At 45.7% G+C, this 23,568-nt stretch overlaps 1 protein-coding gene across 1 annotated transcript; it reads right to left on the minus strand.

The window, feature by feature from the left end:
- Positions 1-4,232: 4,232 nt before the first annotated feature.
- nsun5 (NOP2/Sun RNA methyltransferase 5) lies at positions 4,233-21,698 on the minus strand. Its single transcript, XM_069910675.1, has 10 exons — positions 21,571-21,698; positions 16,479-16,601; positions 15,491-15,662; positions 14,299-14,407; positions 11,899-12,037; positions 11,134-11,249; positions 8,048-8,226; positions 6,933-7,146; positions 5,776-5,925; positions 4,233-5,197 (listed from the first exon to the last, which is right to left on the minus strand). The coding sequence occupies exons 1-10, from the start codon at positions 21,661-21,663 to the stop codon at positions 5,110-5,112; spliced, it is 1,383 nt and encodes a 460-aa protein (XP_069766776.1). The 5' UTR covers positions 21,664-21,698; the 3' UTR covers positions 4,233-5,109.
- Positions 21,699-23,568: the final 1,870 nt, after the last annotated feature.

Genomic DNA, 23,568 nt, shown 5'->3' on the forward strand with positions numbered 1-23,568 from the left:
GGACATCGTGTCAATGCAAAAACTCTTGGATGAATTGCCAAATTGCCAGTTAGTAATTAATCATCAAGCTTCCATTTGACATAAGAGGATAATGTTTCTATCAAAAGTATGGTAGTGAAAATGTAATGGCTGTCTTTATCAACAGTTCGTGTTTCATTCAGTTACACTGGATTAAAACCATTATATTTCTGTTACTGATAGTGGAATCTCAAGTGGTGTATGCTTGAGTACTAAAACATCTATTTTGAACTGAGTCAGACTCCTTTACCAAAAAAAATCATTTTTATAAACTTTGAGATGCAACTTCTCCATTGCTTTCTTTGCTGCACTTCTGCACAGATTTTCTCTTTAGGTATGAGGTCAATGTGCTTGTTGACTGCAACCTCTTCTCAACACACACTTTAGTTACGATGCCACTGGAAATGATCAATGAAAAGGGTCTTGATTTCAAGCTCATCGAGAAGTTTATTTAAGTGCCAGGAAGTTAGTGGGGGCATCTCTGACAATAATAATTCTTTGCACAAATGCTATGCTCGATGCACATTACAGCCATGAAAATCAATGATTTGTCTCATATTTTAGCTGCTCCCAGATAGGAAGAGTTCTGATAATACCTCAGATCAAAGTTGTCCCTGAGCATTTTCACATACACTTTCTAGACTATTTTGGATCGGGTCTGAGAATAGAATTGCACTGTATTTTGAACCACTTGCTGAACCTTTCTATGCTAAGTACTAGTGACGTGATCTGTGCAAGACCGCACTATATCAAGGGACCGCAGGAAAGAATGACCATGAAACGGCTGATTTCTCAAATTTTTTTTTGAGGTGATACTGTATTTTCTTACTATTTATGCCTAGCATCGTTTTAAATCTGACAATTTTCCTCTTCAGCTGCCCACTTTATTTTAATAATAACTATGAATTCAAGAATTTAGAAATGCTCGGTTTTATGTGGGTTATGTACCTCTGAAAACATGGCAGTCAGGATTACCTTCCTCCATTCTTGATGTCAATCAATTAAAAAGATGCATTTTTCAAATTTAGCATTGAATTTAGAAATGTGTAAATACATTTATTGCTGCTATGTAAATATTAAGTGAAAGATACTGACAACTGTATTTGGCAGCAAATAATTTCCTAAGTCATGTAGATCATGGGATTGGTAAATCAAATACACTAAAAAAAACCTTGTTTATTAGATTATTTGTAAGAATACAAAAATGCTGGAGGAACTCGTGAGCCTCCATGAGAGGTAAAGATGTCTCACCAACATTTTGGGCCTGAGCCCTTCAAGGTATGAAGAACCTTGAAGAAGAGCTCAGGCCCAAAACATTTGTTTTATATCGTTACCTCCCAAGGACACTGAGACCTGGTGAGTTCCTCCAGCATTTTTGTGTGTTTACTGCAATCACAGCGCCTGCAGAATTTCGTGTTTCACCCCTTATTCGATTAGTTACTCAGTTTTGTTTTGTGCCTACTTTGTTCAACTTCCTGCTTGTCGAACTTTGGTGAACTAAGCATTCTGGTCCACTGATCCTTTTGTCATTGCCTCTTGCCACAGCCAAGTAACTGATAGATACTTTGTTATGCACTTTACATTTTTTAAAAATGAATGTCACATGGAACATTTTACTTTGTTGAAGACAGCTCACCACATTAACTCCTTTCCATTTACTAGGTTATTTAAATCGGGGATTCTCATCATTTGTCTTGGTGCACAGGTGCCCTCTTACAATGTGTGTTCTTCATTCACAGATTATTGCCACTCAGGTACTTTTGAATTGTCCTTTATAAATGGTCAAGGCCACACAATTCCACATTAAACAAAATGATATGCAAGGATTGCAACAAGAAGGGCCAAAAGTTGTCAGATCCAATATTTTTATGGCTTTTTGATTGGGAAAGATCTATTGTACTCCAACTCCAGCAGCAACAAATAATGTGGATTTTTTAAGGTACTGTGCTTTTGTAATGAAACAAAAACATCTGAAAATCAGTTTAAAATAGAGTGGGATCATTTTGTATGCAAGACTATCCAATAGAGAACTGACATTACCCCCAGGTTTTCTCTGATGGTATGGTATCCAAGAGGACACTGGTGCCCTTTGATCTCAACTATTTAATACAGGAAGATGAAACAGAAATGGAAAAATAAAGTGAGAATTATGAAGCTATAACTGTGATTTCCATTTTGAATTGGCCATGTAATATTCCTGAAAGGTTCTAAGATTAATGCATTTAGCTCTGTGCATCTAAGGTGAGGTAGGCATCTCTTGAACATAAAACAATCCATTCAAAATTGATTGTAGGGAAGTAGTCCACCAAATACTGAACAATGCACAACAACCCATTTGAAGTAATAAGTAAAACATTTTTTAATGTGTTCTACTTCATATTACTGAGCAAACAAATTTCCATGGCCTGTCTCCAACAATATTAATCTTCACTCAGAAAATTAGTGACAGTGGGTGCCTTTCATTGCCTAAATTGCAGCAACTACTATCCACAAAAGCCGCTGTAAGGTAGGTGAAGCTCTTGTTAAGGGTTATGATTCTATCTCAGTTCAGATGAGTCTCAAAATTGTTTATTTATTAACACAAAAAACGTAATGATCTTTAACATTATATGAAATGTCTATAAATATGATGTCTTTAGTAATGATCCATAGAAAAGTACTATGTGCAAACGATCTGAGTAAATCCATATGCTTTTTCTTGGGGCAAGTTGCAAGGGTTCTGACGGAAAGTGGCCCCTACTTGAATTATCAACATTTGAGCTGTGGGATTTTGCTGCTGACACATGGGTAACAAGTAAACCATCTTCAGCAGTGGAGAATGTATCTGTATTGTCTTGACCAGAGATTGTGATGTGGGTCTTATCATTCCATTGCCACTTTACACCTCTTCAACTTCACCCAGTGTAATTGGTTGAGTCTGGTACCAGGCATTTGACCGTCTCTGCCTGGTATCACTTCTATTTCTTCGTGCTTTTCCTTTGGTCATAGGCTGTGAAAGGTAATTGAACAGGGCCATTTTTTCCAAAATATTTAGTGTGATGTCTGGCTCTTAATGCAGACCTTGTTCTATCAATTCTCTGGCTTCATTCCCCTTCTGTTCTGCAGTATTCTGTGCTGATGCTTGTAATCTGGAAGTGTAGTTGATTTCCTTAACATTCATCAAGCATTCAATTGTTTGTTTTCCCTTCAGACTACTGCATAGAGTCCTCTGGCAGCAGAAACTGTCTTGTTCAGAAGGAAACCATACTTGTGTGATTTAATGCTCATCAAGGCCAACTAAATCTAAATATAGGTTTGGGCAGCTTGTGCAAAACAGAATTGTCTTTTTTAAAAACAACCACTGGAAAACAAAAATTGGCCTCTCAAACTACAATCCTCAGATTGTCCAAATTATTTCAGGGGTTATGGAAGTATGGGTGTGTCATTTTGCAAAGATCGATTGGTGTTCCATTTAGACTTCCGATAATTTTGCAGATGCCTAGATTTATTCCTTTTCTTTATCTTGTTTTGACCCAAAAAAGGCATTCAGAATAAATATCTGTACATCAAGACTGAATATCCAGCAAGAAATGCTTTGATCCCAATGGCATGTCTGGTCCCCAATGACTTTGAATGGTAACAAATACGGGAGTGCTGAATGTTGATGAGAACATTGTAGATCGGGTGGATGTGGAGATGTTAGTATGCTTTCAAAATGTTGTAGACTTCTATCATTGCAATTTAGCTTGATAGAACTCGTGAGTGGATGTGCAGATGTAGAGCTGGCTGTGAGTATGCAGAAAACTGATTTTTGCTTATGTTGTTAAATGGAGATAGTTTTAAATAAAAAGCTGTGATTTAAAAAAAAAAACTGTTTTGCTGAAGCACTGTATTCTTACACTGGTTGCACTCAAACATGGCCAACTATTTCACAGGGAAGAATTGCATTGTTTAATTTGGCAGGCAGAAGGAAATTGTAATATTACATAAATCTTTAAGTAGGTTGTCCAATTTAAATTAGATGAGCCAGGTTTTTAATCACCAGGTGTTTAGAAGACTGGAGAACTTGACTGAAATACAAGATCTTGAGTGCTTTTGACATGTTATGTGAGGCAAGTAATGCTTCCTGTTTCAAGAGAATCTGGAGCTAGAGTATTGGTATTTTAAAAGCACATTGCATTCTCAAAACTGAATGAAGCTAAATCTGTTATGATCACTTGTAATTAGCACATTAATTGGCAAACAAACAAGTTTCCAGTTTTAATTGGATTATCAAAATTACAAGCTAAATAGATGTATTCATCTAATTATTAGCTTTTGGTAACTCCTTTAAAAAAATACTGTTGACTTGGGATGGAGGGCACTGAAATAGTTAAAACAATTGATTCAATACCAGTTAACTATGCCTCCTGCTTTTAGCCACTCTCGTCACCATATTGAGTTCAAAGCAGGTGAAAAATTAATTGATCATATACTCAAAAGAACAAAAAGTGAAATACACATTCCAGTCAGAAGAATGAAGCCTTTCCAGCTACCATGTTACATTTTCTTCACTTTAAGCTTTAGGGGTACATTTGAGTTGGGGCGGGGTGCTTTTTATAAGTGATCTCGTCTTGCTTACAAGATACTGTCATTGTAAACTAGGCATCTAGTTCAGTCCTCTGATGTTAAACAATGTGCAAAGAACCCATTCACATTCAGAGTAAAACAATCCATCCAATGCCATTCATTTTGTTTGTTAGTCCATATCATTGAGTCCTAGTATAGTTCATGTGCTCATTAGATTCTGTTCACCATCTAGACTTTAAAACAAATCAATTAAGCAGTATCTGGAGACAAAAGTTTGGCTCCAGACTGGGGGTGGGGGGGGAAAGAGAAATAGAGTTTGTTGGTAGATGGGATGATAGACAATAAACAAAGGGAGAAGAAAACTAGGCAAACAGGAGAGCTCTGGGATGTAGGTTAATCAGGGCCATGTTTTGACCCATTACCAAACAGCCTTTGATCTCGACCCAAAACCTTTTGGCCTCCACAAGTACTGCTCCACCCATAGTTCTTTTGCATTGTTTATTTGCCCTAGAACCCTGCATGTGTTTGTCATCATACTAACAACTACATTTTCTTCAGCTTCACTTTTTTGGTTTGAGCAGGTGGTGAGCTCTCCTCAGGATTTTCTTCCTCCATCTTCACAGGAGCAAGGCTGGAAAGATAATGCAACATTACTTTGAGCCCATTGGTTCAAATAGACCAGGCACTGACTGATCATATTCTCAATTCAAAAGAAAATCCATTAACTTCTACTCAAAAAGCATAAAATCAAATTGGTGGAAAGAATGAGGAGGTCACACAGCCACCCTGGAGACAGCTTCAGGTCTGTTTCAGGGTATATATTTTTTGAACTACTTGATCGAAAAAGATCAACCAGAATTAATTGTTTCTCTCACTCAGAAGCGACCTGACCTTTAACTTATTAGTCAGCTGACTCCAGCTGCATTACAATATGAGGAAAGCTATTGGTATCCTTTGGCCCAGACCTTCCCATGAATCCTGAGCTGTATCATTAAAAATTGCAGCCTCCAAGTATACAAATTACTGCATACAAAGGATTTGTAAAGAATATCACATTACTACTTAAACTTACAGCAATGCACCCATAGATTCAGTACCATGAAGCACTCAACAACAATAAGAACAGCCCCACACAGCACCTTCTAATTTTGTGTTCCAAAGAAAACGTGCAAGCTTTGATGGGGAATGTATTAATTATGCAATTATTACCTTTCTCGATTTTGTCCATTTTGCTTTTCCAACATAGCAACAAAAAAGCCATTTGTCAATGTTTCATTCAGTATGGCTCGGAGACATCTGGGGCCTTGTGGGAACGAGTCCAGACCACGACATGGCCACGAGGGCATCAGATTAACTAGTCTGAACCGAACAAAAATAGACATTAGGAATCAAAATATTACAACATGAAAAATATTGCATCTTCCCGCTCATTTGAACTCAGTGCACCACCATTAGTTTCATAGTTTCCTGGAGAGGAAATAACTGCTCCAGATTGGCTCCATTGGAAGCCTTCAAATGCATCAACTCAGTGGTCATTCATCATACACGAATCAAGGCAAACTGCTAATGTGTAAGAGGTTGTGGGCAAAACCCACAAAGCACTTTTTTCCGTCCTGACTTGAGGAGTAACAAGGCAAGTCCTAACAAGTTGCTCATTCCACAAGGCTTGAATTGGTTTCTCACAGAATGAAAGACTCGGTACAGCTGAGAAACAGAAAATCCAAAGGAGAAATATTTATTGATGGTTCACTAAATGCAAACCTTTACCTCACAGGATTAACAGTCAAAAGTCATTTGATAGGCTCTTATTCCATTTCATCCTTGTCAAAGAGCTGACTTTCTCCTCAACTCCTCAGAATTTTGAGTATGGTCTTCCTATTTATCATGACATTGGAGGAGGCCATTCAGCCCAACACATCCATGCCAGCTCCTAGATAAATCCCAATTTCCACCAATTTTTCCCAGTAAATCTGTTTTCTCTAATGCCCATCAGCTCCTCCCAATTCTCCCACCACCAACCGAGACACAGTAGCCAATAAACCTTTGTGATGGGCAAAACAATCGGGGAGAAAAGGCAATCTACTGCAAACAAATGTCGGGGTCAACCCCAGATCCATGGAGCTACAAGACAGCAGCACTAAACGCTAAGCAAAGAAAATGAAACAGGCAGTTTCAGACATTAATGAAATGATGCTCAAGTAGTTGCACAAACTCTCTTCCCAGTCAAAATGATCACCTGTGAGGCCAATATCTCTTCTAATTATACAATGTCTGAAATTAATTCAATTTTTACTGAGTTCCTCTCAAATTAGATAATTTGGGTCAGGAGTTGAAGACCATTGAAGGACCACTCATGGAGCTATTACCTGAAATTGCTTCCATATTGTTCCAGTACCTTCTCAACAACATCTTCATTCTCCTCACGATGGACTGAGCAAGTTGAATAAACTACCCGTTCCACAGCTGGAAAGCTCAGTGCATGACAGAGGGCTTTGTGCTGGAATGCTCCTAACGCTTGCAGGCGCTGTTTGCCTGATGACTCCTCATCATCTGTCATCTGGTTCAAGCGGTTCACAATTCCTAGTTTGGAAAAATAAAGCAAGAAAAGGTTTTTCAGTATGTGTGGGTCATATCAGTTCCTGACAATAAAATCAAGGGGATGAAAGTTTTGCAGCACAGAAATGGGCCCTTCAGCCCAGCGTATCCACACCAATCAAGCTCAACCCATTTACCTCCCTTCAGCCCATGTCTGCAACCTTTCCATTTACACTGCTCTCCCACTTCATTGGGCTGCACGGTAAGCGCCCACTATTACAACGCCAGGGAACCAGGTTCATAACCGCCACCGACTGTAAGGAGTTTGTGCATTCTCCCTATGACGCATGCGTTTCCTCTGGGTGCTCTGGTTTTCTTTAACCCTCCAAAAACGTTCAGGCGTTTGGGCTGGAAGGGCCTGTTACTATAATGCAACTCCAAATTTAACAAACATACTCTGGCAACTCGTTCCAAATTCCCACCCACCTCTGTGTGAAGGTTCACCTTGGGTCCCTTTTAAACCATCCCCTCTCATCTTAAATATATCCCCTCTAGTTTCCAGAGGAGCTACCTTGACTTTAAGATTTCAATGTTTTCTGCTTAATTTACTGAAGGGTCCAATTCAATGGGGAAGATTGTTTTCTTGCTTTCCCATATATTCTCTAGTCCAGCAATATAGCCATAGGGAATGGAGTGGAGTTCTAGTATTCACAGGATGGAGTTGGCTTCGCTTTTAACTTTTGCTGCTCAAGCATCTTTCTATAAAAGCCATCCATTAAGCCTCTGTATCATTGCTCTTTGCATCCTTTATAAATGATCATTTCAAGATAGCTGTAGAACAAAGTCTGGAGTTTTCCCATTTTTTCTTCTGCCTTCAGTTCAGAGTACATCCACTTAAACATTTCAATCTCAAAACTCTGCAGGAATTCAAGGAACGGTTGCTCACCTGAGCCACTGCATGAAGGATCTAGTAAGATATACTTTACATCCTTGTACTTTGAGTTGTTGGGATCTACAAGCAAGAAGTCTTGATTGGCCATTTCATGGCATGCAACTCCAGCCCTCAATAACAGGGTGCCCATTGTAGCCAAGCGCTTGGTGTCCAGATCAAATGCAAATAGTTTCCTTATACAAAATAAGACAACTTAATTAAGAAATTAGAATGATAAAAGTGGTCAGGAAATATCGTTAGCAAGTAGAATTAAGGAGAATCCCAAGACATTTTATAATATATTGGGAATAAAAGAAAGGGAAAGTTCACTCAAGGACAAAGGAAGGAATTTATATGAGGAGCTGAGGACATGTTTGATGTCCTTAATGAGTGCATTGCATCATCAAGGAGAAGGATGTGGATTATGGTAAGATAAGGAAGCAGTGTCTTGATATGAAGTAGAACTTTCCACTGAACGTGAAAGTGGTTAAGTCACCAGAGGCTGGTGGGATTTAAGCAAGGAGATGGAGGGAAGGAAAGGAGGAGTTTATTGGGGCCCCGATAGAGATCTTTTCAACCAAGGAAGGTTCCAGAAGACTAGTGAATATCTAATGTTCCTTTGTTTGAGAAGGTCAACAGGAATAAACTAGGAAATTACAGGCCAGTGAGCCTTACATCAGTAGTAGAGAAATTATTGGAGAAGATTCTCAGGGTCAGAAGTCACTCACATTTGGAAAAACAGACTTACTTAGGATCGTCAACATGGCTTCGTGCAGGTCTTGTCCACAGATTTTTAGTTTTGTGAGGAGGTGATGAAAATAATTGATGAAGTAGGAGAGAAAATGTTGTCTGCATGGACTCTAATAAATGATTGGTTAAGATCCCTCATAATAGGCTGGCCCAGAATATTAAATCATGTAGCACACATGGCGAGTTAGTAAACTGGATCCAAAATTGGCTTGGAAATAGAACACAGAGAGGGACAATCGTAGAGGGGTCTTTTTGTGGTTTGATCATTGTCTGATCAAGGGTATTCGACAATGCTGTGATGTCTTGTTTTTAATATAAAACCCCAGAATTCATGCAACCGACAAAAAGATTGTGGAAAATAAATACTGGTAGGTTAAAAAATATGCAAGTTTAAAATTGGCATGCCTCGCCATTAGTTCACTAATCTCAAACAACTACAAAATACCTTTATCCGGCATTTTCCAATCCCCATCTGTCCCGGATACTAGGGGTTTTAATGTATATAAATACAAACAACAGATTCTAGACCTGCTCCTGTGATTAGGATAAAAATGTAAGAGGCCTTAATAGTAAGTTTGCAGATGACACAAAAATTGGTAGAGTTCTGGATAGTGAAGGTTATCAAAACAGAATATAGATCAATTGGAAATCTGGGTGAAGAAATGGCAAATGGAGTTTAATCTAGGCAAATACAAGATTAGGCATTTTGTGAGGTCAAATGCAAGAGGAAAGTACACAGTAAACTGCAGGATCCTTCTCAGTTGCAATGTACAAAGGATTTTTGGGTGCATCCATAATCTCCAAAAAGCACTAAAACAAGTGAAAAAAACAGATGCAAGGCATCATCAGTCAGGGTATTGAATATAAAAGTTGGGAATTCACTTTGGTTGGGCCACATTTGGTCCACTGTGTGCCATTCTGGCCTTCACACAAAAGGAAGGAAATGGAGGCTTTGAAGAGGGTGCAGAAGAGATTCGCCAATATGTCGAATGGATTGGAGAGTCTTTGCTGCAAGAAGAGGTTGGGCAAACTTGGATTGTTTTCTCTGTAGTATCGGAGGTTGAGAGAAGTGTACAAAATGGTGAGAGGTGCAGCAAGGATAGAGAGTCAGTCTTTTTCCCAGGATTGAAATCTCAAATACTACAGGGGATAGGTTTAAAGAACAATTTGAACATGATGGAATTTTTAAACTACCATTCATTTATATAATGAGGAAGAGAATCTCTTCAGACCAAAAATATTGACATTCTATTATTTAATAGTAAAAATTAATACTTAATTGACCTGCAATGAACACAAGACAGTAGGTATTTCAGGCTCTAATCTGACAGTGATCCCTTTCCTACTGTGTTCTGAAAATTAAACAATCCATCATCCACAAGGAAGTTGGGGCAGGGCCTCAAGCCCACCGAGCCATTTAATACAATCATGGCTGATCTAGGTTGGCCCCAACTCCTCTTCAGTGCCAGTTCCCACAATGCTGACAAAAAGTATTTCTGTGACTCGGTTTTAAATAAGCCTTGTTTGTGACTCTTCCACTAGCGAGAACATTCTCAACTTCTGCCCTGCTACACTGAATACACCTCATTCCACATTTTTCTAAACCCAAAGGAATGCAAATTTAAACCATCTGGTCTCTCATGATGGGACCATTCTCTCAAACGAGATAGCACCTGGTGAATCTCCTTCAGTCCGTCTCCAGAGACGGACTTTTATATCCTTTTATATGTAGGGGACCAAATCTGTGCACATTATTCCAGACTGGCTTCACGAACTCCCTGAATTGGAACAAATCGTTCCTCTTCTTTAACACCAACTAAATTTATAATAAAGTTTGGCCTTCTTAACTACTTTCTGGAGTGGTCCAACTTTATTTTCTGATTCAGGTCTGTATATTACCTACAGTCTGTGCGCTCCAATTTTAACAACCTTACAGAACTATTTCCGTTTGAGAAAAACTCTGCAGACTCTAATCTCTCTACCTGTCTTGTCTCTCCGACATGACTTTCCTTCTAGCATTCGACAGACTGGTCTGAAGTTTTCACTTCACACTCCCCCCTCTCTGCCTTTCTAAGAATTACATTTGCGAACTTCCAATATTATTTCTCCAATACCTTTTTTGAAACAGTTCTTTTTTCTTGGTTACCTAACTTTCATTCCTAGTCATCTTTTCTTTAACTAACAGATTACCCGAGAAAGGGAGGTTAAGTGGTTATATTGTGCGGCAGGCCCACTGGTCTATATCAGGACCACTGCGCAAGAACAGCACAAGCTCCAACACAACTGGGTGGCTGCATTTGTAAAATTCACACAACCCTTTTCTGATGCACTGCAGCTAAGCCTGGACTTACCCTTTGTTACAAAGAATAGCAGCAAGATGGCTGGTCTTGTTTCCAGGAGCTGCGCAAGCGTCAATTACATGAGAACCCATTGGAGGGTTCAAGAGATGCGCTGGGAGACAACTGGCCTGCGGATAAGGGGGTAAAAAGGTATTTATTGGACCTGGCTGCAATGAGTGATTCAGTCAACACGATCCACACTACATCAAAGGAGTCAATAAGAGTTGGAGCAGGATGGGGTCTTGAGGCACACAGTCATCAGGTACAGTTGATCAAGGACGGGCCACATTACTTTACGTTTCCAAAATGAGCAATGCCTGAAAAATTTGTTTGCTTTTAACTAATCCATAAATGAAACAAAATACTACAGATGCTGGAAATCTAAAGCAAAGATCAAGACAACATTGGTGGAGCAAAAATAAGTTTCAGGTAAACGTTACAATAATTCAAGATTCCTACATTATGCACCAAGTATAACAAATAAGTACCTTCTGCTGTACCAGAAAACTTTGATCGAGTTCCCCGAAATGTACATGGTCAGATACATCACCAAACACCACTGACTGTCTGACACCACTCAAACCTCCAGTTCTTTACATTCAAAGTGAAGCAATTTAAGAATAGACCGCAACCGTTGGAGGAATAGTTCCTCCATTTAGCAGAGGTCTGACCTCTGACCTTTTGGTCCCATGTTAAAACACATGTCAAAACACATAGATATCACCAAAAGGTAGTCATAAAGGATCTTAATTAAAATAAAAAATTGAGCAGGCTTACCTTATCTTGCAGAATAATATGTCCGGCTGTGTACAAGAAGTGTTTGTGAAGATCAGTCTTTGGATGAAAAGCCAGCAACTCAGAGAGATGAGGGTCAGAGATGAATTGTTTGTGGGCAAGTTTCTTCAGCTCAGCTATACTGTGGGAAATAGTTCATGTGTGAGGGAATGGGACAAAAACCAGTTGGTGAAGATCCATTCATTTAGCAATTATTTCAAGCTTTTGAACTGATTATTCAGAACAAACCACGAATAACCCTGGAACCTGTTGAAATAAAGTCTGTTTTTTTTTGACCATCCAGAAATTAATTCAGTTCACAAACATCTGCCTTATCAAAGAATGCTGAGCAGTTAACCACTTGGAAAATTACAAAGAAATATTAAGATAAAACAAATGACAGAAGAGAAAATTGTAGTGAAAAGTTAGAAAGTCAAATGTCCCAGGAAACAGAAGAGCTTCCCCTTTTCCGATTCTATTCAAACAAACTGGATTTGCAAAGTCAGAACTGGTCATGATTCTAATTTGATGGGAAGTCAAATCTAAAGCAACAAAGGATACAGAATGACCATGACACATTATGTTCATGGATGTAGTCATAAGAAACATATTTCACACATATTCTGGAGAAAGAAACACGGTGCTGCTCTAATTACGGGCATACATATCCTTTGGTACACCACATCTATGTATTAAGGAAAACAAAAAAAAAGGCAATCCTGATCCAAGCCATCTTTCCAGGTGAAGCTACAAGCATCTTTCCCAATCTGGTGTACTGCACTCAACGTTCACATTCAGATAAAGTGGGCGGATGCTTTGCATTCAGCCCAAAGCTTCCAGTTGCCTGCCACTTTAATTCTCCATCAGCTCCTACTCTAACCTCAGTCTTTTACAAGATTCAATAGAAATTTGAGGTAAAAGCCTCATTTTGCATCAGGGCAAATTGCAAGCCTCGGGATTTTCCAACTTCACACAAATGGCTTTCTTTCTGCCTGTAATTTGTGTTCAGTTCCCCCCCACCCCCCATTTGCATGGTCTGGCCTGCTGGACATCTCCAACAGCCTTACTATTTGTAAGAAGATATTTAAAAAAAGCATAATCATCTTTTAAGTGCCACATTATCCCTGTACCTCTCATCTCAGCAAATACATTCCTTTGTTCCACCCATTCACCTACACTGCAACTTGAAACATTAAACTTTCCACAGATGCTGAGTGCTTTTTATTTATATTTTGTATTGTGGATGAAAAATGCTAGGATTGACAGTTAATTCCTTGCTTACCATGTCAAGTTAACAGAACAGTAATCCACAAAACAGGCCAAACGTTAAGCTCAAATATCAAGTTGAAAAAGTCTAAAATCCTCATATGGACTTCAATGATCATTTTTCCATAGATCTTCCATATAACCATTTAACCATATAACCATTTACAGAGCGGAAACAAGCCATGTTGGCCTTTCGAGTCCGCACCGGTTCACTGATTTTGTGCGCCCTCTTCGGGCATTGGTGATTTTAAGTGTAGTGTATCTTTGAAAATTTTAACATCTACCCATAGGTCCTCTGTACTTTGGATGTGAAATCTCATATTAAAATATTCAAAAACATTGGCTGTGTGGGAGAAGCCAGTGAGTGGCCGTGGACAATAGTTTCTCAGACTGGAGGCCTTGGACTAGTGGTGTGCTGCAGGGATCGGTGCTGGGACCAGCATAGTTTGTCATCTAGATCCACAATCTGGACAACAATGTGGTGATTGGATCAGTAAGTTTGCAGACAATATTCAGATCAGAAGCGTTGTGGACAGCAAGGAAGGTTTTCAAAGCTTGCAGAGGGATCTGGACCAGCTGGAATAGACAGCAGATGGAATTTAACATGAACAACTGTGAGGTGCTGCGTTTTGAAGGAAAAACCATGAAAAGACGGTGAACGGTCGGGCACTGAGGAGTGTGGTAGAACACAGGGAACTGGGAAAGTGCTGTCACAGGTGGATAGAGTTGTAAGGAGAGTTTTTGTCATACTGTCCTTCATATATCAAAGTACTGAGTTTCAAAGTGTGGAGTTTACGGTGAAGCCAAAATTGGAGTCTTGTGTGCAGTTGTGATCACCTGACAGGGAAGATATCAATAAGATTGAAAGAGAAAATTCACTAGGATGTTGCTCGGACTTCAGGAAATCAGTTCCAAGGAAAGGTTTAACAGGTTAGGACTTTATTCCCTGGAGGGTAGAAGAATGAGTGAGATTTGATAGAGGTATTTAAAATTATGAGGTGGATAGACAGTAAACGTAGGTCAGCATTATCCACTCAAGAGACAAACCAGCAGATTTGGGATAAGAGTGAAATCTGTCTTGTACAACAAATTCTGACATTATTTTGTACTGGCTTTTGAAGAAATTGATCAACCTACTCAGTCGCCTGCCCAAGGTAAGCGTAGTCTTCACGTTTGAAGTAGTCAATTACATCCTCCACGCTGGTTTTCAGCAGGTTCACCCGAACATACCGAGGCAGTTGGTAATCTGAGAAGAAAGGGGATGTGAGGGAGATTCTAACAATGCTAAGAAAATATGATACAAGAGAGTCTACAAGAAGGAAAAAGGTGCTGGGTGACCTCCAAACTGCAGGTAAAAGCAGCCAAACATACAACGGGACTAATCCAGCCCAAGGAAGCAAGGAGGATCCACAACCACTTGTAATTCAACTTGCCCTTGAATTCACCCCCTTTAAAGGCTAATTTCGGTATTACATTGAGTAATAATTTATATTCAGAGTAAGACGATCCAATCCCTGATGTCTCAAATCTAATTGCTAAACTTGGGCGGACTAGCCTTCCCCAGCTAAACCTACACATTAGATAGAGGGACAGAGGTAGCCCGGATTTACCCCTCTGACTACAATCCCTTGGACAAGTTTTTATTTTGGATAAGGGGATGCCTCAAACTTCCTGTCTCAAACTGAGCTAAACTATTCAAAATCTCATTCTGACCAAGTTGTGCCTCAGACCTCATTTCCAGGTCTTCACCATCAAGGAGAGGAGAGGGGAAGGGAGGAGAGAAAGAAAGAAAGGCGAGGGGAAGAGCATAGGCTGACGGGTAAGAGGTAATAGGTGGATATAGTTGAAAGGGTAGATGAGAAAGAAAGACAGACTCAAGGCAACTGATGACATGGTGCCAATGCTTCAATGAGGAAAACTGGCTCAAACACCAAAAGTGGAGAATTCTACAATCCAGACCTGAAGAATACTTCCTTGCAGTGTTTTGGGTCATTTCAATCAGATTGGATCATTGAGGGCTCGTTTTTTTTCTGGCACAAGCCGGGCAATCAGCCTAACACTGTTCCTTGACACAAGTCCATGAAACCATTTAGAGAGCATCAGCAAGTTCACTGGAAGTCATAGACAACACAATACTGCCTTCAGTCAACACTTCCAAAAATACTGAGCCTGGATCAAGTGGCAGCTGAGCCCATGCAGATAACATAGCTCCTGGTGTAGAACTCACTATGAAAATGGCAGTACAGATGCATGGATGATGTGGACATATAGTCAAAAAGGAAAAATGCGGTTTGATTTACATTTTTTTCTGTGTCAGAAGGATCCATACCTTTTGTACCAGACGTTTTTGATTCAATGAGGTCCTCATTGTTGCAGACCTTTCTCTTTACCTTCAGTCGGGCAAGGGCTGATTTTAACTGGGAGCGATGTTTCATCATCAGTACCTTCCAATTCCCGCCACATTTCAGTCCTTTCCCAAAGAGGAGGTCATACACCAGTACCTAATGATTTTTAAAAAAGTCAAAGTGACAGTTCTGAGGCAACCATCGAATTATGCAATTTTCTCACAAATGGATCACTTGTCTTCAAAACATGCAGGTTCATTCTCCTCTTTTTCAATCTTAGAATCAAGACATCTCTAATTTTAATTTGTTCTGACAAGCACTCCTTTCCTTTTGGTCACTGTGCAAGGAATTCCAGTTCCCTTACCCCTTCGACATCTGTCTAGTGCTCACAAGTAAAAATTGTACTTAAGACACAGGTAGATTCTTGAATACGTAGTAAGGCAATTAAAGGCTTTGGGGAACTGGCAAGTCTTACAGAATGTTGGAGCAGGTTCAACAAGCCAGATGGCATCTTAATTGTCCATCATGTACCAGCCAACATGGAATCTGACCACAGTCACTTTAGTCATCAGAAAAATTACTTCCCTATCTCTTGAGCTCCCCGCTTCATCTTGCTGACTCCCTGCTCTCCATTCCCATTCTATTCTCTCCCAACCTTCATTTCCTTGCCTGCTCGTCACACTCTGTGCCAACTTGCAGCCCGAGACTAGTTCAATGTACAAGCAACTACGAATTAATGAAATCCAGCAAAAAACACATTTAGCTTCTTCAAGAGTTCCCAATCATCCAGGCACAGAAATAATAGGATTTCACCCCTGTTCAAGGAAAGCAGGAATATGGCCATTCCTGGTTTGGTTTTTAAAAGAATTTTAAAACCCTACACAACCTGTTTAATTACCCACAAAAAGTGAAGAGTTTTGTAGAGAAGATTTCTCAAATGCCCTGTCCACTCACTCACATAAATGGTGGTACCTTGGCAACATTGATCTGCAGCTTCTTTTCTTTCTTCAACAGGTCTGTCATGCCAATAATCTCTTCCAATACCGAAGCATACCTCAGTGTTTCACACACCAAAGCATAGAGCTGCTTAATATTCTGAAAGACAGAATGTGATATTTATTTTTATACAGCTCATCCTACTTATTCCAAAATTCCTCTCAAGATTACTTGGTTAACCACTGGCCTAGGTACTGTATCTAGCCCAATACAGCTTTGCTCCTAGACACCAGCAGGAAAGTCTGCAAGGACACGTTTTCTGCTTTGTGGAATAGTAAGGAGACATTCTATTGTCTGACCAAACTGACTGAATTTTCCAAAGAGACAACAAAATATATATTGATGGAGCCAGAACAGTAGAAGTCAACTGTGAATTTAACAATAGCCTTCCCCACCTTACCCACTCCCCTGTCCACACCCCATGCTCCCCCTACTTCAGCACCCTGTCCTCTCCCCTTCGCCACCTTGCTTATCCTGTCCCCACCTCGCCCTCTCCCCTTCGCCACCTTGTGCTTCTCCTGTCCCCACCTCACCCTCACCTCCCTCTCTCCACCTTCCCCCTACTCCCCCCTTCTCTCCCTGCCCTCTCCACCCCTTCGCCCTCTCCACCTCTTCCCCCTACTCCCCCCACCTTCTCCTTGCCCCTTCTCCCCACCATCCTCTCCCTCCCCATCCCCCCACACTCTCCCTGCCCCTTCTCCCCACCTCACCCCTTTCCCTAAGCCCCCCTCCCTCTCTGCCATCCTCACCCCATCCTGCCATCCTCACCCCTTCTCCTGCCCCCTCACTCTCTCCCTGCCCAACCCCCTTCTCCTGCGATCGTCACCCCTTCTCATGCCATCCTCACCCCTTCTCCTACCATCGTCACCCCTTCTCCTGCCCTACCCCTCTCTGCCATCCTCACCCCTACTCCAGCCCCCTCACTCTCTCCCTGCCCATCCCCCTCACTGCCAACCTCACCCCTTCTCCTGCCCATCCCCCTCTGCCATCCTCACCTCCTCCTGCCATCCTCACATCTTCTCCTGCCATCCTCACCTCTTCTCCTGCCATCCTCACCCCTTCTCCTGCCCCATTCTCTCCCTGCCCATCCCCCTCTCTGCCATCCTCACCCCTTCTCCTGCCATCCTCACCCCTTCTCCTGCCCCCTCACTCTCTCGCTGCCCATCCCCCTTCTCCTGCCATCCTCACTCCTTCTCCTGCCCCCACTCCCTCCCTGCCCATCCCCCTTCTCCTGCCCTTCCCCCTCTCTGCCATCCTTACCCCTTCTCCTGCCCCCTCACTGCCCATCCCCCTTCTCCTGCCATCCTCACCCCTTCTCGTGCCATCCTCACCCCTTCTCCTGCCCTTCCCCCTCTGCCATTCTCACCCCTTCTCCTGCCCCCTCACTCTCTCCCTGCCCATCCCCCTTCTCCTGCCATCGTCACCCCTTCTCGTGCCATTCTCACCCCTTCTCCTGCCCCCTCACTCTCTCCCTGCCCATCCCCCTTCTCCTGCCATCGTCACCCCTTCTCCTACCATCCTCACCCATTCTCCTGCCATCCTCACCCCTTCTCCTGCCATCCTCACCCCTTCTCCTGCCCTACCCCTCTCTGCCATCCTCACCCCTACTCCAGCCCCCTCACTCTCTCCCTGCCCATCCCCCTCACTGCCAACCTCACCCCTTCTCCTGCCCCACTCTCTCCCTGCCCATCCCCCTCTGCCATCCTCACCTCCTCCTGCCATCCTCACATCTTCTCCTGCCATCCTCACCTCCTGCCATCCTCACCCCTTCTCCTGCCCCATTCTCTCCCTGCCCATCCCCCTCTGCCATCCTCACCCCTTCTCCTGCCATCCTCACCCCTTCTCCTGCCCCCTCACTCTCTCCCTGCCCATCCCCCTTCTCCTGCCATCCTCACTCCTTCTCCTGCCCCCACTCCCTCCCTGCCCATCCCCTTCTCCTGCCCTTCCCCCTCTCTGCCATCCTTACCCCTTCTCCTGCCCCCTCACTGCCCATCCCCCTTCTCCTGCCATCCTCACCCCTTCTCCTGCCCTTCCCCCTCTGCCATTCTCACCCCTTCTCCTGCCCCCTCACTCTCTCCCTGCCCATCCCCCTTCTCCTGCCATCGTCACCCCTTCTCGTGCCATTCTCACCCCTTCTCCTGCCCCCTCACTCTCTCCCTGCCCATCCCCCTTCTCCTGCCATCGTCACCCCTTCTCCTACCATCCTCACCCATTCTCCTGCCATCCTCACCCCTTCTCCTGCCATCCTCACCCCTTCTCCTGCCATCCTCACCCCTTCTCCTGCCCTACCCCCTCTCTGCCATCCTCACCCCTACTCCTGCCCCCTCACTCTCTCCCTGCCCATCCCCCTCACTGCCATCCTCACCCCTTCTCCTGCCCCACTCTCTCCCTGCCCATCCCCCTCACTGCCATCCTCACCCCTTCTCCTGCCCCACTCTCTCCCTGCCCATCCCCCTCTGCCATCCTCACCTCCTCCTGCCATCCTCACCTCCTCCTGCCATCCTCACCCCTCCTGCCCCACTCTCTCCCTGCCCATCCCCCTCTGCCATCCTCACCTCCTCCTGCCATCCTCACCTCCTCCTGCCATCCTCACCCCTTCTCCTGCCCCATTCTCTCCCTGCCCATTCCCCTCTCTGCCATCCTCACCCCTTCTCCTGCCCCGTCACTCTCTCCCTGCCCATCCCCCATCTCCTGCCATCCTTCTCCTGCCCCCACTCCCTCCCTGCCCATCCCCCTTCTCCTGCTATCCTCACCCCTTCTCCTGCCCTTCCCCCTCTATGCCATCCTCAACCCTTCTCCTGCCCCCTCAGTGCCCATCCCCCTTCTCCTGCCATCCTCACCCCTTCTCCTGCCATCCTCACCCCTTCTCCTGCCCATCCCCCTTCTCCTGCTATCCTCACCCCTTCTCCTGCCCTTTCCCCTCTCTGCCATCCTCAACCCTTCTCCTGCCCCCTCACTGCCCATCCACCTTCTCCTGCCATCCTCACCCCTTCTCCTGTCATCCTCACCCCTTCTCCTGCCCTTCCCCCTCTGCCATTCTCACCATTTCTCCTGCCCCCTCACTCTCTCCCTGCCCATCCCCCTTCTCCTGCCACCCTCACCCCTTCTCCTGCCATCCTCACCCCTTCTCCTGCTCCCTCACCCTCTCCCTGCTCATCCCCCCCTCTGCCATCCTCACTCCTTCTCCTGCCCCCTCACTCTCTCCCTGCCCATCCCCCTTCTCCTGCCATCCTCACCTTTTCTCCTGCCCCCTCACTCTCTCCCTGCCCATTCCCCTTCTCCTGCCATCTTCACCTCTTCTCCTGCCATCTTCACCTCTTCTCCTGCCATCCTCACCTCTTCTCCTTCCATCTTCACCCCTTCTCCTGCCATCCCCACAACCTTCTCCTGCCATCCTTACCCCTTCTCCTGCCATCCTCACCCCTTCTCCTGCCATCCTCACCCCTTCTCCTGCCCTTCCCCCTCTCTGCCATCCTCACCCCTTCTTCTTCCCCCTCACTCTCCCTGCCCATCCCCCTTCTCCTGCCATCCTCACCCTCTCCCTGCCCATCCCCCCTCTGCCATCCTTACCCCTTCTTCTGCCCCCTCACTCTCTCCCTGCCATCCCCCTTCTCCTGCCATCCTCACCCCTTCTCCTGCCCCCTCACCCTGCCCATCCCCCCTCTGCCATCCTCACTCCTTCTCCTGCCCCTTCACTCTCTCCCTGCCCATCCCCCTTCTCCTGCCATCCTCACTCCTTCTCCTGCCCCTTCACTCTCTCCCTGCCCATCCCCCCTCTGCCATCCTCACTCCTTCTCCTGCCCCTTCACTCTCTCCCTGCCCACCCCCCCTCTGCCATCCTCACTCCTTCTCCTGCCCCTTCACTCTCTCCCTGCCCATCCCCCCTCTGCCATCCTCACTCCTTCTCCTGCCCCTTCACTCTCTCCCTGCCCATCCCCTTCTCCTGCCATCCTCACCCCTTCTCCTGCCATCCTCACCCCTTCTGCCATCCTCACCCCTTCTGCCATCCTCACCCCTTCTCCTGCCATCCTCACCCCTTCTCCTGCCATCCTCACACCTTCTCCTGCCATCCTCACCCCTTCTCCTGCCATCCTCACCCCTCCTGCCATCCTCACCCCTTCTCCTGCCATCCTCACCCCTTCTCCTGCCATCCTCACCCCTTCTCCTGCCATCCTCACCCCTTCTCCTGCCATCCTCACCCCTTCTCCTGCCATCCTCACCCCTTCTCCTGCCATCCTCACCCCTTCTCCTGCCATCCTCACCCCTTCTCCTGCCATCCTCACCCCTTCTCCTGTCATCCTCACCCCTTCTCCTGCCATCCTCACCCCTTCTCCTGCCATCCTCACCCCTTCTCCTGCCATCCTCACCCCTTCTCCTGCCATCCTCACCCCTTCTCCTGCCATCCTCACCCCTTCTCCTGCCATCCTCACCCCTTCTCCTGCCATCCTCACCCCTTCTCCTGCCATCCTCACCCCTTCTCCTGCCATCCTCACCCCTTCTCCTGCCATCCTCACCCCTTCTCCTGCCATCCTCACCCCTTCTCCTGCCATCCTCACCCCTTCTCCTGCCATCCTCACCCCTTCTCCTGCCATTCTCACCCCTTCTCCTGCCCATCCCCCCTCTGCCATCCTCACTCCTTCTCCTGCCCCTTCACTCTCTCCCTGCCCATCCCCCTTCTCCTGCCATCCTCACCTCTTCTCCTGCCATCCTCACCCCTTCTCCTGCCATCCTCACCCCTTCTCCTGCCATCCTCACCCCTTCTCCTGCCATCCTCACCCCTTCTCCTGCCATCCTCACCCCTTCTCCTGCCATCCTCACCCCTTCTCCTGCCATCCTCACCCCTTCTCCTGCCATCCTCACCCCTTCTCCTGCCATCCTCACCCCTTCTCCTGCCATCCTCACCCCTTCTCCTGCCATCCTCACCCCTTCTCCTGCCCATCCCCCTTCTCCTGCCATCCTCACCTCTTCTCCTGCCATCCTCACCCCTTCTCCTGTCATCCTCACCCCTTCCCCTGCCCCCTCACCCTCTCTGCCATCCCCTGCCCCACTACCCCCTTCCCGTCCCCACCTTGTGCCCGCTGTTGTACACCAGTGTTTTGACGGCCCCGCGCTTGGCCTGCAGCTTCCCCAACACAGCAGCCGCCTGCATGTACAACGCCATCCTTCCTTTCAGCTCGGGCACGGGAAGCGGCGCGCGCCACTAACGTGTGGACGTTCACGTCACTTTGCGACAGGGTGGTTTGCGGCAGGGGGGCGCCAAGGTGGTTTGCGGCAGGGGGGCGCAGATTGTCGGATGAATGAAGCAGTCGGTTGGAGGCGTCTTTGTGGTCCCAGGGCAGTGATGGCAGACATAGCAGCAAAAAAAAACTTTCTCGCCCTGGGGAGCGCTCAGTACAATCATGGGAGCCCTGTAGTTGGGCATGACTCTCCTCTTGACTCAGTCCCATTCCTGCCCTCCACTTCGGGATCTGTCTACCCCTCTCAGAAAGGGAAACTCAGCAGGTTCAGTCTCGAAACGTCTCCTGTCCTTGGCCTCCTCCATTGTATTTGGGAACCGCACTCCATTTTCCTCTTGTACAGCCTGAAATCTTTTTGCATGAACATCGAGCCTTCTAATTTGAGGTATCCTGCAACCCCATCTGCATGGATTGTTCCCATCTCCACTTTGAGAGGGAAACAATGCAAGCAGATCCTGTCCTCGTTTTTTTTCCTCTTTCTAACTTTCTTTCTCTTCCCCTCACCATTCCCTGCCCAATGAATCCCCCTCTACCTGTCTCTTCACCTTCTAATCTGCCACCTCTGGACCCTCTAGAACACACATGTCAAACTCTGGCCCGTGGGCCAAATTTGGCCCGCGATATAATTATATTTGGCCCGCAAGATCATATCAAAAATGTATTAGAGGTGGCCCGCTGGCCGCCGCGCCAGTATAGCGCATGCACAGTAATCGCTGTGTCCCAGGGTGACAGAGAGAGAGAGAAAAATCCTGGTCCTTGAAAAGTAGTGGTGGGTGGTTTTATAAACACGCTGTCGTGTCCCCCCACCGCAGCGCGGCCTGGCCGGTGTCAGGGGAAGCCAAGGCCGCTTCCCAGCGCCCGGAACCCCAGTGACACAGCGTTTCTTGGAGCTGCAGATGGAGTCGGGACGCCGGAGGGAAGATTGGGGCTCCCCGCCGGGCGATGGGGGCGCCGGCCGCCCTGCGCCTTCCCACCGGACCAGCGGCGGGTGCCCGGAGTACACATGGAGAGCGAGGCTGGTAGGGCAGGTGGGGTGGAACCCCCCCGCCAATCTCGGGAGTGGCGTGGGCTGGATCGGGATTAGCCGCGCTCACCTCCTCCTCCACTGCTGACCGGGATCCCAGCACGGTCCTGAGCACGGAGACTGCCCTGGAAAGGTCCTGGGACACCGGCACGGAAAGAAAAGGGGTTCCGGGAGAAACTCAGCAGGTCAAGGGGGGTCCGGGAGAAACTCAGCAGGTCAAGGGAGGTCCAGGAGAAACTCAGCAGGTCAAGGGGGGTCCGGGAGAAACAGCAGTCAAAGGGGGATCCGGGAGAAACTCAGCAGGTCAAGGGGGGTCCGGCAGAAACTCAGGGGGGGGCCTGACCTCGCCAGGACCGTTGCCCACTCGCCCTCCCTGCCGCAGGCTGACCCGCGACTCACGGTGACGGGGCCACTGATCCGCCGAGATGCCGCCCTGCAGCGAGAGCCGATGCCCCCGCACTGTCGTTGTCGAACCCGATCGCCCGCAAACCCCGCCCTCCCGCACACAGGCCTGAGTAAGGATTATGAACTTTAATCTCAGGATAAAACGATCTTCCAATAGTTTCATGTCACAGTGATAAATATATTCCTGGTTAAAAATCGTCCTGCACTTGGATACAAGCTCATTAGGCATAAAACTTGAAAAGTGTATAAATCAAAGGATATCTATACCAATGGAAAAAGGGCATGGCAAATAACCCTGCTCGAGTTCATGCCCACAATCAGTCACCCATTGGATTGTTTCAGGAATCATGTTATTCTCCCACATTCTCAATAGCCCTCAGATTTTACTATTCGACAGCAC

Source organism: Narcine bancroftii, chromosome 14, assembly GCF_036971445.1.
Source record: "Narcine bancroftii isolate sNarBan1 chromosome 14, sNarBan1.hap1, whole genome shotgun sequence".
NCBI classification, from domain to species: Eukaryota; Metazoa; Chordata; class Chondrichthyes; order Torpediniformes; family Narcinidae; genus Narcine; species Narcine bancroftii.

Bases quoted from the DNA above. Each gene is read 5' to 3' on its own strand.
- nsun5 (XM_069910675.1), bottom strand. From the start codon at position 21,663: ATGGCGTTGTACATGCAGGCGGCTGCTGTGTTGGGGAAGCTGCAGGCC. The intron at 11,250-11,898 runs GTAAGCCTGCTC...CCTTATCCGCAG, and splicing joins ATATTATTCTGCAAGATAAG to GCCAGTTGTCTCCCAGCGCA. The intron at 7,147-8,047 runs GTGAGCAACCGT...TTTCCAAACTAG, and splicing joins TCCTTCATGCAGTGGCTCAG to GAATTGTGAACCGCTTGAAC.